We start from the raw sequence: 16,275 nt of genomic DNA, 5'->3' as shown, positions 1-16,275 counted from the left end.
TGGAAATAGCTGTGGTTCGTGATTGGTTAGGGATTCTTAGATTCCTAAAATATAGTCTTATTTTATTTATTGTCTATAAAATGATGTGGAAAGATCTCATCTTGATGTTTAGCTCTGATTTTTTAATGTCTCCAGCTCAGTTTGAATGTATGCTCTAACCTACAGCTCTTCGTTCTGGCTGCTGTATGTACCCAATCTTAAGATATAAAGCTTTATTCTGTTAACCAATACCTGTTAGATTGAGGCCTACTAGTTAGCAAGTTACACTACCACTGATTAGACTAGACCAGTGTTCCCCAACTCCAGTCCTCAGGGACCACCAACAGGTCATGTTTTCAGGATTTCCTCAGTATTGCACAGGTGATGTAATTATTGTCGGTGCCTCAGATATTGCTACAAGAGTTCTTACCATAGGATATCCTGAAAACATGACCTGTTGGTGGTCCCTGAGGACTGGAGTTGGGGACCCCTGGACTAGACTAATTAGAATCTGGTTATGTATAGCATGCATATACGTCTCTCGGGTGCTGCTGTTTAAAATGTAGCTAGAGAAGGTTCAAACACAATTATTATGTAGTTTGAGTTCCAAATTATATGTTTATGTATTCGGTAATTGTGTCAGCATTCTGGGACCTTCCCATATCTGCCAATCTATTTACTAAACTTGGACAGCACATGGACAGCAATGTATGTGTGCTTTCTAATCTGCATCGACAACGCACATGACATATTGTATCCCCCTTATGTCTCCACTCAGTAATAATGCCCCCATTCAGTAATCATGGCTCTTAGGCAACCATTCAGTAATCATATCTATATACCCTCATTAAGTAATAATGCCCCTTATGCCTCCATTTAGTAATAATGCCCTCTTTTATGCTCCCACTCATTCATAATTCTTCGGTTCAGTAGTAATGTTCCTTATACCCCCATTCACTAAAAATGTTGCTTATGCTATCATTTAGAAAAATGCCCTTTATGCCTCATTCAGTAATAATGCCCCCTTTTATGCTCCCACTCATTCATAATGCTCCCATTCAGTAATTATGCCCCTATTCAGTAATATCACTTATAGTAACGTAATATGTAAGGCAGAAAAAAGACATTTGTCCATCCAGCTCGGCTTATTACCACCCAGTGTTGATCCAGAGGAAAGAAAAAAAAAACAATGAGGTAGAATCCAATTTTCCTCATTTAAGGGGGAAAAAATCCTTCCTGACTCCAATCTGGCAATCAGAATAATCCCTGGATCACCGACCCTCCTGAAGTTATTAATGATTAGAACATGTAATATTGTATTGCTCAAAAAGGCGTCCAGGCCCCTCTTTAACTGGTTTATCGAATTTGTCATCACTATTTACTCAGGCAGAAAGTTCCATAGTGTCACTGCTCTTACAGCAAAGAACCCCCTTCTATATTGGTGTAGAAACCTTCTTCTAGGTGTAGAGGGTGCCCCCTTGTTACAGTCACGGTCCTGGGCATAAACAAATCATTGGAGAGATCTTTTTGCTGTCTCCTGATATATTTATACATAGTTATTAGCGCGCCCGCTTGTCACAGTCCTGGGTATAAATAGATGATGGGAGAGATCTCTGTATTGTCCTCTGATATGAGATGGATGGATAGATAGATAGATAGATAGATAGATAGATAGATAGATAGATAGATAGATAGATAGATATGGGATAGATAGATGGCTAGATATGAGATAGATGGCTAGATACGAGATAGATGGATATGAGATAGATATAAGATGGATAGAGAGAAAGATATGAGATAGATAGATATGAGATAGATAGATGGATATGAGATAGATATAAGATAGATGGATAGATATGAGATAGATGGATAGATATAAGATGGATAGAGAGAAAGATATGAGATAGATAGATATGAGAAAGGAAGATATGTGATGAATAGATAGATAGATATGAGATAGTGTACTTGGATTGGAGGTCTCTGCGCCGACCTCCCATGTAATGGCCGGCACTGGTAACTGCGCTGATTTCTATGAGAGCCATACCTGCAGTTACAATCGCCAGCCACTACACAGAGTTCGCTGCTGAGACTTCTGCTGTTTCTGCTCCGGCCTCTGTGTATTTGTGCCGCTGACAGCATGCGCCAGCTCAGCTGATCGGTTGGGGTCCCAAGCAACGGACCCCAGCCGGTCAACTATTGATGACCTATCCTGATGATAGTTCATCAATAGTATTTAACTAATAAACCCCTTTAACCCTTTGCCATCCAGTTTTGGATTCAGGCAACCTCCTTTTCAGGCAACCTCCCTCTGCCCTTTCAGGCGACCTCCCTCCTCTCCTTCAGGTGACCTCCCTCCGCCCTTTCAGCCAACCTCCCTCCACCCCCTCAAGTGACCTCCCTGCGACTTTTCGGCGACCTCCCTCTTTCTTCTCAGGTGACCTGTCTCCCTCCACCCCCTCAGGGGACCACCCTCCACCTTTTCAGGCGACCTCCCTCTGCTCTTTCAGGCGACCTCCCTCCTCTCCTTAAGGTGACCTCCCTCCGCCTTTTCAGGTGACCTCCCTCCGCCCTTTCAGGCAACCTCCCTCCACCCCCTCAAGTGACCTCCCTCCGACTTTTCGGCGACCTCCCTCTTTCTTCTCAGGTGACCTCCCTCCACCCCCTCAGGGGACCACCCTCCGCCTTTTCAGGCGACCTCCTTCCACCCCATCAGACGACCTCCCTCCACCCTTTTAGGCGATCTCCCTCCCTCCTCCCCCTCAGGCGACCTCCCTCCCTCCTCCCTCTCAGGCGACCTCCCTCCACTCCTTCAGATGACCATTCTCCACCCCCTCAGATGACCTCCCTCCACCTTTTCAGGCGACCTCACTTCATCCTCAGCGACCACCCTCTGCCTTTTCAGGCGACCTCCATCCCCCTCGGGTGACCACCATCCCCCTCAGGCGACCTCCCTCCGCCTTTTCAGGCGACCTCCCTCCTCCCCCTCAGGTGACCTCCCTCTGCCGTTTCAGGCAACCGACCTCCCTCCTCCCCCTCAGACTACCTCCTTTCACCTTTCCAGGTCATGTCCATCATCCTCTCGAGTGACCTCTCTCTGCCTTTTCAGGCGTCCTCCCTTCCTCCCTCAGGTGACCTCCCTCTGCCATTTCAGGTGACCTCCCTCCACCCTATCAGGTGAACTCCCTCTGCCCTTTCAAGCAAGCTCCCTCCACCCCCTCAAGTGTCTTCCCTCTGCCTTTTCAGACAACCTTCCTCCCTCCTCCCCCTCAAGTGACCTCCCTCCACCCCCTCAGGTGACCTCCCTCTGCCTTTTTTTAGGCGACCTACCTCTTCCCCCTCAGGTGACTGCCCTCCGCCCTTTCAGGCGACCTCTCTCCACCCCCTCAAGTGATCTCCCTCCACCTTTTCAGACGACCTCCCCCTGCTTTTTCAGGCAACCTCCTTCCCTCCCTCCACCTTTTCAGGCGACCTTCCTCCTCCCCCTCAGGCGACCTCATTCTGCTTTTTTAGGCGATCTCCCTACTATGAACTAAAGTTAAAAAAAGAGCCTATAATAAGTGGCTGCAGTCCATTTTGCACCAGCCCTCCCGCTGACTTCCACGTAGCTGGTCCCTGGCCTCACCAATGATGAGGCTAAGGATTGGCTGCAGCAATCACGTGTTTGTCACATGGTCATGCTCCGCAACAAAGGAGAGTAACTCGGGGGGTCCGACCACCGTGGTGAACTATCTGCACCGGCGGTATGTCACCCCTGTTGTACTTACTGTTTTGTACAAGGTGACAACTCTTCAGATGTGGGGCATCTTTCAGCAGCTCCCTTTCCAGACTTAAACATTAAATTTAGGGTCCAATTCTGTAAATGATTAATTATTAAAATAATCTATTTTATTTTCAATTTTCACATTTGTCGAAAAAAGTGAGGTCACATCTTTACACAAACTCCGCTTTGAAAAATGTGCACAAGGCCATCGAACTGGGCTAAACTCACGTGTGAATCCGTGGAAACTGAAGTGCAAATCCACGGCAGAAATCCGAGGACGCAACTTTACTATCTAACTAAAAAGACTGACAGGGACAGCCACCTTGTGTAAGGCCCAATGTCCACGGGCGGATGTGATTTGCGAAATCCACATGTGGCATCTGCGCATGAGATCCGCAAATCAAGCCAGCCTTAGGAAAGCATTGGGCATCTGCACTTCATTTAACACCTTCATTTAATGCTCCATCTCCCGCAAACAATAAAAAAAATCAATTTAAGGATGACACGCAGTGCATCTGCTGCGGAAATCCGCATGAAACATCCACGCGTGCCTTACGGAGCATTTCACACATTTTTTTGCCTCCCTCTGGATCTGGTTAATAGGCTGAGCTGCATGGACATATGTCTATATCCGGCCTTACATACTATGAAACACTATGATTCCGTCCTGTTTCCATCAAGATTTCCATCCCTATGCAGCTTTGTCCACAGCAGATGGAAATCAGGGACGTAGCATAGCATGGCGCGGGACTAAAAAAATCGAAAAGAGTCTGAAAAAGGACTCGTGAGCAAGTTTGTTTAGAAGTTGTAGGACCTTGAGAATAATGAGTCTGGGGTCAAACTGTGAGGCTCACCACACATGACCATCTACCGTCCCTCTGCTTTGTGTCTTCACCTTCTGTCACAGATGTGAATTGACAAGTCTTCTACATATCTCCTAATTTAACGGTTTCCACTCGGGGCTAGAGTGCTTACGGCTTATTATAATGTAACCGTTCCTATCACGACACAGAGGACAAGCAAACCCATATCCATATGTGAGGAAATGGTAGAAACAACATTTTGCCATAACATTGGATCGAGATCAGTCAACCTTGTCAACGAACGAATTCCTTCCATGGATTTCAGTACCTTGAGAGCTAAAGAAATCGGAGAAATAGGGTTTGGCTAATTGAGGAAAAATGAAATGGATTGGAGAATAAGACGGAGTGTTTGACATTTCGTGTCCTGTTTTTCATCAGTAATAACTAAACAAAATATGTTCCTCATTCTTGAGGTGCGCTCGCTCGAGGAGCTGATAAGATGGGCTTTGGGCCTTTTTGTTGTACTTAGTTGCTAAAAGTTTTTACAAGTCCCAGATTTGATCTTAAAGCTCCCCGTAGGTCTACTTCTATTTTCTGAAGTGTTAACCCTTTCCAATCCACTAACTTCTTCCAACATTCTGATTGAAGGCTGTGCAGCTCCGATGTCGGAAGACGTCCGGCAGGGTATTCTTACTGTATATTACTGGCCGCTCTGTTGTCAGGGATGTCACATACTTGATTACTGGCTCTAGTCAGCAGATAGTACCATTGTAAAAAAAAAAAGAGAAAGCCCCCTAGGACACCCTGAATTCAAAATTGGATTGCAAAAGGTTAAAGGAACCTCTTGATTATCTTCACAGATACCATCTTGGATCTCAGATTACTTTTGCAAAGCTTCTTCAGAACTTAGCGGCCCAGTTTGTTTTATGGGTTTTTTTCTGCTACTTCTTGCTCCTAAGCAGCCTGTTATCTCTTTAACATGTGGACAAGAGATTCCATGTATTAAACTGTATGTGTTGTTTGAAGAAGAGGAAATTATATGGCCTTTTCAACAGCTCAGCCAGCTGTAACACAACCTCTCTTTGCCATCTTTTATGCGTTCCTGCTGTAGTGTTTTTCCACATTTTGTTTAAGTTTCCGCTATTGGAACTAATGACATGTATCATTATAAACCTATCACATCTTGTTCTAGTCTCTTGCTGATCTGTTTACTATTACTGGATATGTGGGCTTCTTTATGCAACAATCACCAATGATTATTTGCAAGTCAGCATAAAAGTATTCTGCAATTTCCTACTGCCTTATTAACTACTATAATGTCAAAACTGGAGCTATTATCCGCTGTGCTCACAGTGGGGTTTTCGAAAGGAAATGGACTGAAAGAATAATAGCCATTTCTAGGTCATTCGAGTTCATTGGTTGGGTTGAGAATCTTCGGCCTTCCAGTTTTGGTGCATCATGGGAAGTCTTGCTGAAGAGGCCAACTTTTACCATGGCTTATTTGAGAATTCCATATTAAAGCTAAACAATCGGAAAGTCGTTAGTAGGCGATAATAAGAGGCAATAGGTCATTGATGTAGTGTCGTTAAAATGAGAGACTAGCTGCAAAGTTACTTCATATGTAAAAGGGAGCTACTTTATTGACTGCATGAACAAGGTTTGAAGTGATACATAATCTGCGTGTTGCACGCGCGTCTGCGCATAATACCATACGTCTTGAGCACGCAAGGTCAGGGTGCGGGCAGACGAGCGTAGGCGTATTTACGTTCGCACGAGCGCAACGTATAATCGCCCGAGCGATCGTTTTTCACCGATCATGACCAGAGCTAGAAAGCGTATTTTCGTTTGTTCCTACTTTGCAAACGGTCTTTTCGGCGATCGAATATGCGTTGGCGCGTATTTCGGTCGCATATGTTCCGTTTTTTTTCGAATTACCGTTTTTACGCGCCGTAAAATCGCCCATGTGAACGAATACATTCGAAACCATTGCCTCAGATGGTCACGTATATACGTTTGGTCGCAAAAACGCGCCGTTTATGCGCTCGTCTGCCCGCACCCTCAGTGTGACACCTTTCTGTGGATTTCTTGGCTAATTAAAGGCTAACAAGGTCCAGATGTCTTCTTTTTCCTGCATTTTGCGCAGTGTCATTCCTTGCCCCTTGTTATTTTCTCACCTTCCATAGACTTCTATGGGACTTTTGCTGCTCAAAACACAGGAAAATAGAGCAGGGTCTGCTTATTGCTGTGTGCGCGAGATGCGTGACGAATGCCATGGCGGATTTTGATGCAGTTTTGCAGCAGAATTTGCTGTGGATTCTGCAGGAAAAAATCCCCACCAATTGTGTTACATGTGAAAGTAACCTAAATGTTAGAATGTTTGTAAACACATGATTTGCTATAACGTACTATTGACTATATATCCTGTATATGCCAATGATTATTAGATTTAAATTGACGATGTACTGTTTCATCTCACAGAAAAACTACCCGTGGAAGCGAAGCTGCCGTGGTACAAGCAAGCGCAGGAGTTGGAGGAGGCCACGGCCGTATCTGAAGAACCTTCGTAAGTTTGTAGCCACCTGACAACCTACTAGTTTGTATCCATTTGTTTTCTGATGACATGTTACTGAGCCTCCAGTCTTCACATACGGCTGGATCAGTCCTGACTGCACTTCTAGATTCCATTACTAGTTATTATCTTCCTATACATAGAGTGGATGTGGCTGGCGTGCATATGGTAGCTAGATTGCTTCCTGTAATCTGAGCGTTAGATTGTTTCCTGACGTGGCCCAGCCGTGGTAAATACATTATGTGTACAGCTTATGCCGCAGAAAATTTCCTTTTGGGGGTTATCATTTTTTTAGGTTATTGAATTAGTAATATATTTGTCCTGATGGGTATTATGCAGATGAAACAATGTAGCAAGGCAGATGAAAGTAGACGTGCGGGCATTCTGTAAATCTAAGGAGTAGACCCCCAAAATATCCTTAATTACTGTATTGTTTAAATGATATAATGTAAAGAAATATAAGATGGGTTTAGGACATTAATGGGATTTTAGAATGCAATACAATAGAACTGCGAGTAGAAGAAATACATAAAAGGTAATTGCCTGCAGAAGGAGCCTTTCTTCAGAGACCATGAATGCTAAGCCTTGCCTTATTGCCAAACCTCCACCTTCTCAGCCATCAATCAGGGGAAAATAAAAGGGGTTGATGTAAAATTAATCCCTGTGTTATTTCTTCAAGATTCTGTTTCAGAAACATGCAGAAAATCCTGCAGACTGACGATGTGTGAGCAAGTCTATCCCGGTTACTTCTATTTTTAAAGGGGTTGTCCGGTTACCGGACTACATCCCTTTATTTGTGCTGCCTGTAGGAAAATAATAAACTTACCCCTCTTCCGCCGCCAGGATCCAGCATTGCAGCCCCGCATTGGTCCCAGGATTTGTTGGGACAACTGACGTTACAGAAAGTCAGGTGACCGTCGCTGCAGCCAATCAGAAGCTGCAGTGTCATCGCATCCTGAGCACCATGATGCTAGGAATTTGGGAACATGACGCTGAAGTCTCTGATTGGCTGCAGCAGCGGCCACTTGACTTCCTGCCCTATCAGCTGTCACAAAAATACTGTGACCAGAGCGGGGCTGCAGCGGTGGCAGGAAGTTAATTACTGCTCATTTTGTTTTACTATGGGCAGCCCTATTAAAGAGAGGTTGTCTGGTAACTAGACGACCCCCTTAATTACAAGAAGTCTTCTTTTATGGTGGTTTCACACGCTTTTTTTTAGGAGTATCAAAATATGCAGTTTTGTGGCAACTTTTCATGCAGTTTGTTTTAACTAAAGTCATAAGTCGATTCAAAAGAGATATGCAGGAAGGATTTATTCTTCTACTTCATGCCGGACCCAGGTGGATAAGCCATTGGGCGAGCATCTTGTGTGCGTTTTGTGTGTTGCGAGATGCATGAATATGAAATCCATTCTTTTGGATGGATTAATTCACATCATGTTCTATCTTTGGGTATTCCAGCGGGACGCCTTACCCATTATTTTCAAAGGGACCTTAAAAGACATTACCACTCCCATGCCATGCAATGCGGTTTCTTATTGAGATTAATGGGGGGGCGCTTGCGGTCCGTTGAAGTGCATGAAACATCCGTCTAAGGATCCCAATTTCCCAGAAGTGATGCGAAACACTTTTGAATAAAAAACGCCTCGCATCAACATGAAGAATGCACATTGGCAAGCGCGATGTCGGGCCGATTTTCTTGGGCCCAAAATTGTGTTCACCTGTGTGAATGTAGCCTTCCGCTCAAAAACATTGCATGGAATATCTGTTCTAAGGCTGGATTCACACTGCCGAGAAACTTGTGCGCTATTTGTGCATTGCAAATCTCGCACAAATAGGATCCCCATTCTCTCAAATGGAATCATATACATGAACGATGGGGTGCAGAAAAAACTTGCGGCATGTCCTATCTTATCACGTTCTTTGGGACGCATTGCCCATTGACTTCAATGGGACCATTAACCCTTTCCAATCCACTGTCTGACTTCTGAAGACATTATGATTTAAGGCTGTACAGCTCCGATGTTGGAAGACATCCGTCGGGGTTCTCTTACTGTGTATTGCCAGCCTCTCTGCTGTCGGAGCCTATCCAACGTGTCACCTCATGCAGTACTGGCTTTAGCCAGCATATAGCGCTGTTGTATAACGGCAGAAAAAGAGTAAGCCCCCTAGGAAAACCAGAATACAAATTGGATTGGAAAGGGTTAATGCATCGCATGGCTCTTCCATGTCGTGCAATGTGTATGCGAGTACGATGCAAGGTTTCTTGTTTAACTCAATGGGAAACGCTACCGATCCTCTACCAGGAGTAAAACTCGCGTAAGAGTATTGGAATACAAGACATTTTTGTCCAAAAAATGCCTCGTATATGTGGGTATATCACACACTCACGAGCGTGATTCCATGTTTTTCAGCCCATTATTGCGCTCGCCCATGTGTAGGTAGCCCAAAATAGTGTTTTTTTTCTAGTTGCCTTCTTAAGATGCCCCTCTATGAGCCAGAGAGAAGAGCCGCTAACCAGCTGTGGCAGACCCCATACACGGCCATTCCTACTAAGAAAAACTGATATTTCTGAGATGAGCCCCCTCCTTAATGCTAGCTGTTAAAATACCTTAAAATGCTCTAAAGTAGCAAAAAACTAAATAGTTGTTTTTACTCCTTTTTCCATCCAACTACCTTCCCTTTCACAGCAAGAGCCATGCACAATACAGCTCATTGTTCTTTTCTGTAGTCAGTTACTTCCAGCCTTCCCCTTTCCCACGTAGTATAAGACTCTGAGCCCAACACTGCTCAGCCCTGTCCCCATATTGTAAGAAAAAAAACCCTCATGGAAAAACAGAGGCGCGAATGTGATTTGTGAAGAAGTATAAAGTGTGGTGCTTTTACAGGTAATTATTCAGGTAAAGTTTTTGGAAAGTCATTGAAAGGAAATGATGCTAAAGTACTCAGCACCGCAACCACAGCGTTTCTGGAAGGAAACTAGAAATGCTATTATTAAAATGCAGCTTATGACGATTTCCCGTTGCAGCGTGATTAATGGGGGCTATTTACCGCTTTGATCTGCGGGGTCCCCCGCTCACTCCGCGCAGGAGCTTACAGGGCTGAAATTGAAATCTTAATGTAGTCAAATAAATTTTCCTTTCAGAGGAGTGGAATTGCCATGTAGGGCTACTTAATATACACTGTATTATATTGCAAGCGAAGCAGATGTGGCGAGCTACTACATTGCCGGGATCTATTTTCCTATATAACGCGCATTAGCAGGCAGAATGAATACGACGCTGGGCTTTGCGTTCCCCACTTTACGACTCTGCCTAACAAAGGCCCTAGTGTCATTTATTATATATTAATTCTAATATCCATGCTTGACTTGCTCTGAAACCACTTACATTCAGGTGTATAAATACATACACATATAAAGTCGTATTTGTGTTACATAACGGGCGACCACTCCAGCGGCCGCTGCATCAGCGCCCTCCAGGCCTGCAAGCATTATATCATTAGCACTTGCTGGATGAATTTTATGCCGTTTTGCACTCCATAGCCGTGTTATTTCTTGGATCCCATCAATTACCTTGGAATGTCTCACAGTTAATATATACATTCATTTTATATGAAGAATGCACTTGTGTAAAGTACCTTCACCATTTATGAAGCTGGGCATAGCCATATGACAACATAGGATTAGTCACTTTACTAATAACTTTTAATTTCACTATCTCTTTTGATGGTCTAGTAGGTTCCTTTATGTAAGAAGGCCATGGCTATCTTAAATCATCCCATCCGCTCCAATATAACTTAAGGTGCATTTACACACAAAGATGATTGCCCAAAAGATGGCTTTTTAGCAACCATTTTTGCATAAACTACTACTTGGTACTAATACCTATTAGTACCAATTAGTAGTGTGTGAGCCAAGGGGAGTTGTATTCAGAGAACAGACCACCTGCTGTTCTCTGAATACATTCCCTTTGTTTTATCACGGGGCTGACAGGTGAGACAATGTAATCAGCGTTTCCCGGGCAGAACACAGCGTGCGGTCCTGCTTATCAGCTGTTCTGCCGAATGATGGATTTCATGCCAAACTGAAATTCATCGTTCGGCAGAAAAGTCAAAGATAGACACATTACCACACAACAATTATCGCTCAAAAGATGGCTTTCGAGCGAAATTCTGACAATAATCGTTGTGTCAGGGTCCGTTTAGACGAGACAATTTGTAATTTGAAGAAGTGAACAATGTCACAGTTCGCACGGGACGCCTTTTTACATAAGAAGATACATCGTTGGCTCGGTTCAAAGGTGTATGAGAAGAACTGAACCGATTGGTATTTAAACCGAATAAGAAGTGAACGAGCCAACGATGATTTTTGTGCCTGGATATAATGAACGAAAAGCGAACGATTTATCATCAGTTGTTCAATCTTGTTTAGACTTAACGATTACACTGGGGAACCAAAAAAAATATTCATGGTACCTGGAATTTTAGAGCTTATTATTGGTATTCCTGTGCCACTTATTCTGAAAATCCCATCCATTTCGTTCCAGAAGCTCTAGTTTTTGGGATATTCCTGATGTCATTATCTATTTTTGTTCTATCTACTTTATTTCCCGACCAGCACAATTAGTACATATGGTACATATCGCCACCACTGCAATGTGTAAAGACACTGAAGAGAAACGAAACATGTTTCGGCTACAAATGTAGAAAATGTCCTGCGATGAGCTGGAGAAGCTAAAAGCAGGTTAATTCGATAGACCATGGAGTTGGAAACTCATGATAAACCAAAATCTCCAAGACTCGGTGGACCACTTTGAGGTGCGGTTGTTGTTTTGTATAGTTGTACATAGAGATGAGTGAGCATACTCGCTAAGGGCAATTACTCGATCGAGCATTGCCCTTAGCGAGTACCTGCCCGCTCCGTAGGAAAGGTTCGGCTGCCGGCGGCGGGCGGGCGAGAGCGGGGAGGAACGGTGGGGAGATCTCTCTCTCCCCCCCCCCCGCTCCCCCTGCTCACTGCCGCAACTCACCTCTTACCTGCGCCGGCAGCCGAACCTTTTCTTCCGAGTGGGCAGGTACTCGCTAAGGACAATGCTCGATCGAGTAATTGTCCTTAGCGAGTATGCTCGCTCATCTCTAGTTGTAAAGCATTTAATTGGGAACTATAAGGCCGCAAATTATGGTGAACTTGTGGACAATATGCTCACTTCTAGTTCTGAACACTTGGGTGTAAAATGAGCATGAGATCGCAGGACCTGCAGTCATTGTAGATGGATTTCCAGATATAAGGAGCGTGGAAGAACAGTGCGGACGATGTGATACACATATGATGGTGGACTAATGGTGACCATGTAGGAACAGTACTGTAGACGATGGGATATGCATATGATGGCAGACTACTAGTGACCATGGAGGAACGGTACTGCGGACGATGGGATACACATATGATGGCAGACTACTGGTGACCATGGAGGAACAGTACTGTGGATGATGGGATACACATATGATGGTGGACTAATGGTGACCATGCAGGAACAGTACTGTAGACGATGGGATACACATATGAGGGTGGACTACTGGTGACCATGGAGGAACAGTGCTGCAGACGATGAGATACGCATATGATGGCGGACTACTGGCGATCATGGAGGAACAGTACTGCGGACAATGGGATATGCATATGATGGCGGACTACTGGTGACCATGGAGGAACAGTACTGCGGACGATGGGATAGACATATGATGGCAGACTAATGGTGACCCTGGAGGAACAGTACTGTGGACTATGGGGTGCACATATGATGGCGGACTACTGGTGACCGTGGAGGAACAGTACTGTGGACAATGGGATATGCATATGATAGCGGACTACTGGTGACTGTGGAGGAACAGTACTGCGGACGATGGAATACACATATGAGGGCGGACTACTGGTGACCGTGGAGGAACAGTACTGTGGACGATGGGATACACATATGATGGCGGACTACTGGTGATCGTGGAGGAACAGTACTGTGGACAATGGGATACACATATGTTGGCGGACTACTGGTGACCATGGAGAAACAGTACTGCGGACGATGGGATACACATATGATGGCGGACTATTGGTGAAACATCCAGCGCAAATGTCCAAAAACATCTCATCATAGGAAATCACAAAAATGTAGCTTCATCGACGTCTCAATTAAGAAACTTCAGTTTTATTTGTGTTCTAGGCTTCTTGGGATTTATCTTTGTACCTTCAGCGTTTAATTGGCAGTCATTACATGTATAACACAATATGTGTACATGTATACATTCATATGGACACATGTCATCTCTTGATAAGCAGACCTGATGGAGAAAAACTAATGTTACTTTCGGGATCTATGACCCTAAAACACACCCAAAGGTTCTAACATCTCAGTTATCAAAAATAACATTCCCCAGTGTTATCATTCCGTATAAAAGGACCTTCATTAAGGTCCATTGACAGGCTGTAAGAGAACCATCAGGACACAACTGGATCACAAATGCATTATGCTACACTTTGTGTTCCTCAAGAAAGGGAACAAAGAGTTTGGATGGAGATGGATGTTCGTTTTGGAACAGTCCAATTGAAAATGAACTGAGTGGCAGCAAGCTTGCGTAACCGTCACTCCATTCAATCCCCTCCTCACCTCAGTAAGCCCGCAGTGAGGAGGACATGGGAATCCTACTCCCAGGATTGGTGAGACCCCCATGATCAGCTAGATAGCTCTTATCCTGTGGATAGGGGATGACTTCAAATTCTGGTAACGTCGTTTTTAGAGATGATCTGAATTTCTTGATGATCTCAAACTTTGTATTTTTTCTCCAACTATTATGTAGGAAGACGCTTTCTCTGCCCATTGTATGATTTTATGAGCCTGTGTTAAAAGAAAAGCATTTGATGGACCCGGGTAGCATTTTACAACTAGCAATTTTACTCCAGTCCAAATGAGAGGAAATTGTTTGTAATAACTAGAAAGGGGTTTTATGTTCTGAAGAGGCCGTCTAACTGAAAGCCTGTATTCAGTGCCTTACCAAGCAGGAACTATTGGGACTAGTAAAGTCTACATGGTGAATGTATAGAATTCTGTCTTATTCCGATCGTTAACGTAATGTATACCATTGCAATATATACAGCGGTCTATATAGCTATTATAAGTCTCATGTGCAGACACTTCATTAAAGTTAAGGTAGTTCTCTTGTATTTGAAAATTATATGGAAAGTAAAGTTTTTGAACCTTTCGCTAGATCTAGTCTATATCTTATATACGCTCTCTGCTGACTAAGTTGCCGTATGAATATATATATTGTACAGTAGTTACCACGGGGAACCCTACTTTTTTTATTTGCTGAATTTGTTTTGTACTTATAGTGGGGTCTCTAGCTAAAACTAGGACTGTGTGGTTGGCCCAGGATCAAATTTGGTGTATTAGCCAACTTTTCCCTTGGTGCTATTTTACAGATTCATACCCGAACCATGGTCCCCGTGTAGTGTTTCCTGCGGAGTAGGTGTACAGCAGAGAAGTGTGAAGTGCCAGGTGCTCTTGTCATTTGCACAGACAATTGCCGATCTGCCACTAGATGAGTGCGAGGGACCACAACCAGCCTCACAAAGAACGTGTTATAGTGGACCCTGCAATGGTGAAGCTTTCGAATTCAACCCTGATGAGGAAGACCTAGAGAATGAGAGATTAAAGGATATTGATGAACTCTATGACTGGGAGTACGAGGGCTTCTCTGAGTGCTCTGAATCTTGTGGTGGAGGTAAGTGGCTCACGATATGACGAATGATCTACTTGAATTTTCTGCCTACAAGAAAAAAACTTATTATGGACCATTACAGTCCAAAAACTAGGTGTTCGTTGAATTATTGTAATGGATCAAGCCAATCAATTGAAAAGATTTGTTCGAGCAATGCTTCTCTCAAATGTACAGACACAATATCACACTACATGTAGTTTAAAATTTGCATCAACAAACTCCCCATGGCATCACAACTAGAGATGAGCGAGCATGCTTGGTTAAGGAAATTACTCCAACGAGCATCGGCATTTTCGAGTAACTGCCTGCTCGTCCAAAAAGATTCGGTGGGAGAGCGGGGTCAGAACAGGGAGGAGATCTCTCCCTTCCCCCTCCCCTCGTCAACCACCCGCTCACCCCTGATGCCCCCCGAATCTTTTCGGACGAGCAGGCAGTTACTTGAAAATGCCGGTGCTCGCTTGAGTAATTTCCTTAACCGAGCATGCTCGCTTATCTCTAGTCACAACCAATTGCAGTGAGTAGAATATCAAGACTGAAAATCTTTATGGATAATGTTCATTAGTGTTCACTGTTGAGGGGTAAACGCCTCGAAACAGCTGTCTGTGCATGGATTCTGGCTTGACTTTCAATTCCCAGTCATTGTTACAAGGCTTGGATAAAGAGTCTAACATTGACTTGAAGGAATGCTGCCTTCCAATAGGTGGCACTGTGGAGGTATTGTTCAATTTCCCATATTTATAAAAAATGAAGCATTCATGACTATTGACCCTTGAGTCGAATTTGGTATATTTATTAGTCTGACTAGTTCATTATTCATGCTATTGATGGTCAAAGAATTCCGCTGGTTTAAAAAGTTGGAGTGTTTTCGACAAATCCAAGACTATGACTGCCTGTCCTTGTTGAGGATGCTTAACGCTGTAAGTTTGTAACAGTTGATGTAGGTCAAAGAAGTAGCTGGTGTTGAATAATGGTGGTTTAATCAGATTGACCTTGGCTTCTTGTGGTTAGGAAAACAAACATTTCTCTGCGGAGTCTTCTTGCATCTATGGAAAGTGAGGTGCCAAGGGCTTTTATTATTCATCAGGCACTATTTTCTAGCACATGAATGTGTTTGATTCAAGTTCCAAGTTCTTACATAAATGTTTTTCCATGAGCACATATGTGTAACTCATGATATGTGCTCAATTAGCTTTCTTGGTGAGAAGCAGCAAAAGCTGCCAAGGTTCAGAGCGCTTCTGTGACACCATCTTGTTCATATAGCAGACGCACCCACGGACTGCCGTTATTTCAGAAACCAGGCAAAACTAGATTTTGAGCACAATTTAATTCTGTAAAAAAATGTTTTTAAAAATTCAACTTTGCACGGAGTTCACCCTGTTTTATCACTTCAAA

General features: G+C 43.8%; 1 protein-coding gene across 3 annotated transcripts in view; it reads left to right on the top strand.

Annotated features, from left to right (window-relative positions):
- Positions 1 to 16,275, top strand: part of ADAMTSL1 (ADAMTS like 1) — a 669,103-nt gene that overhangs the window by 554,294 nt on the left and 98,534 nt on the right. For all 3 annotated transcript variants that reach the window (XM_066604352.1, XM_066604351.1, XM_066604354.1), the window contains 2 exons: positions 7,021 to 7,105; positions 14,585 to 14,886. In XM_066604352.1, coding sequence (XP_066460449.1) covers positions 7,021 to 7,105; positions 14,585 to 14,886 — 387 coding nt within the window. The remainder of the gene's footprint in view (positions 1 to 7,020; positions 7,106 to 14,584; positions 14,887 to 16,275) is intronic.

Source organism: Eleutherodactylus coqui, chromosome 5 (genome assembly GCF_035609145.1).
Source record: "Eleutherodactylus coqui strain aEleCoq1 chromosome 5, aEleCoq1.hap1, whole genome shotgun sequence".
NCBI classification, from domain to species: Eukaryota; Metazoa; Chordata; class Amphibia; order Anura; family Eleutherodactylidae; genus Eleutherodactylus; species Eleutherodactylus coqui.
Note: the sequence above shows the minus strand (reverse complement) of the source record. Positions and strands in the feature narration are given on the sequence as shown.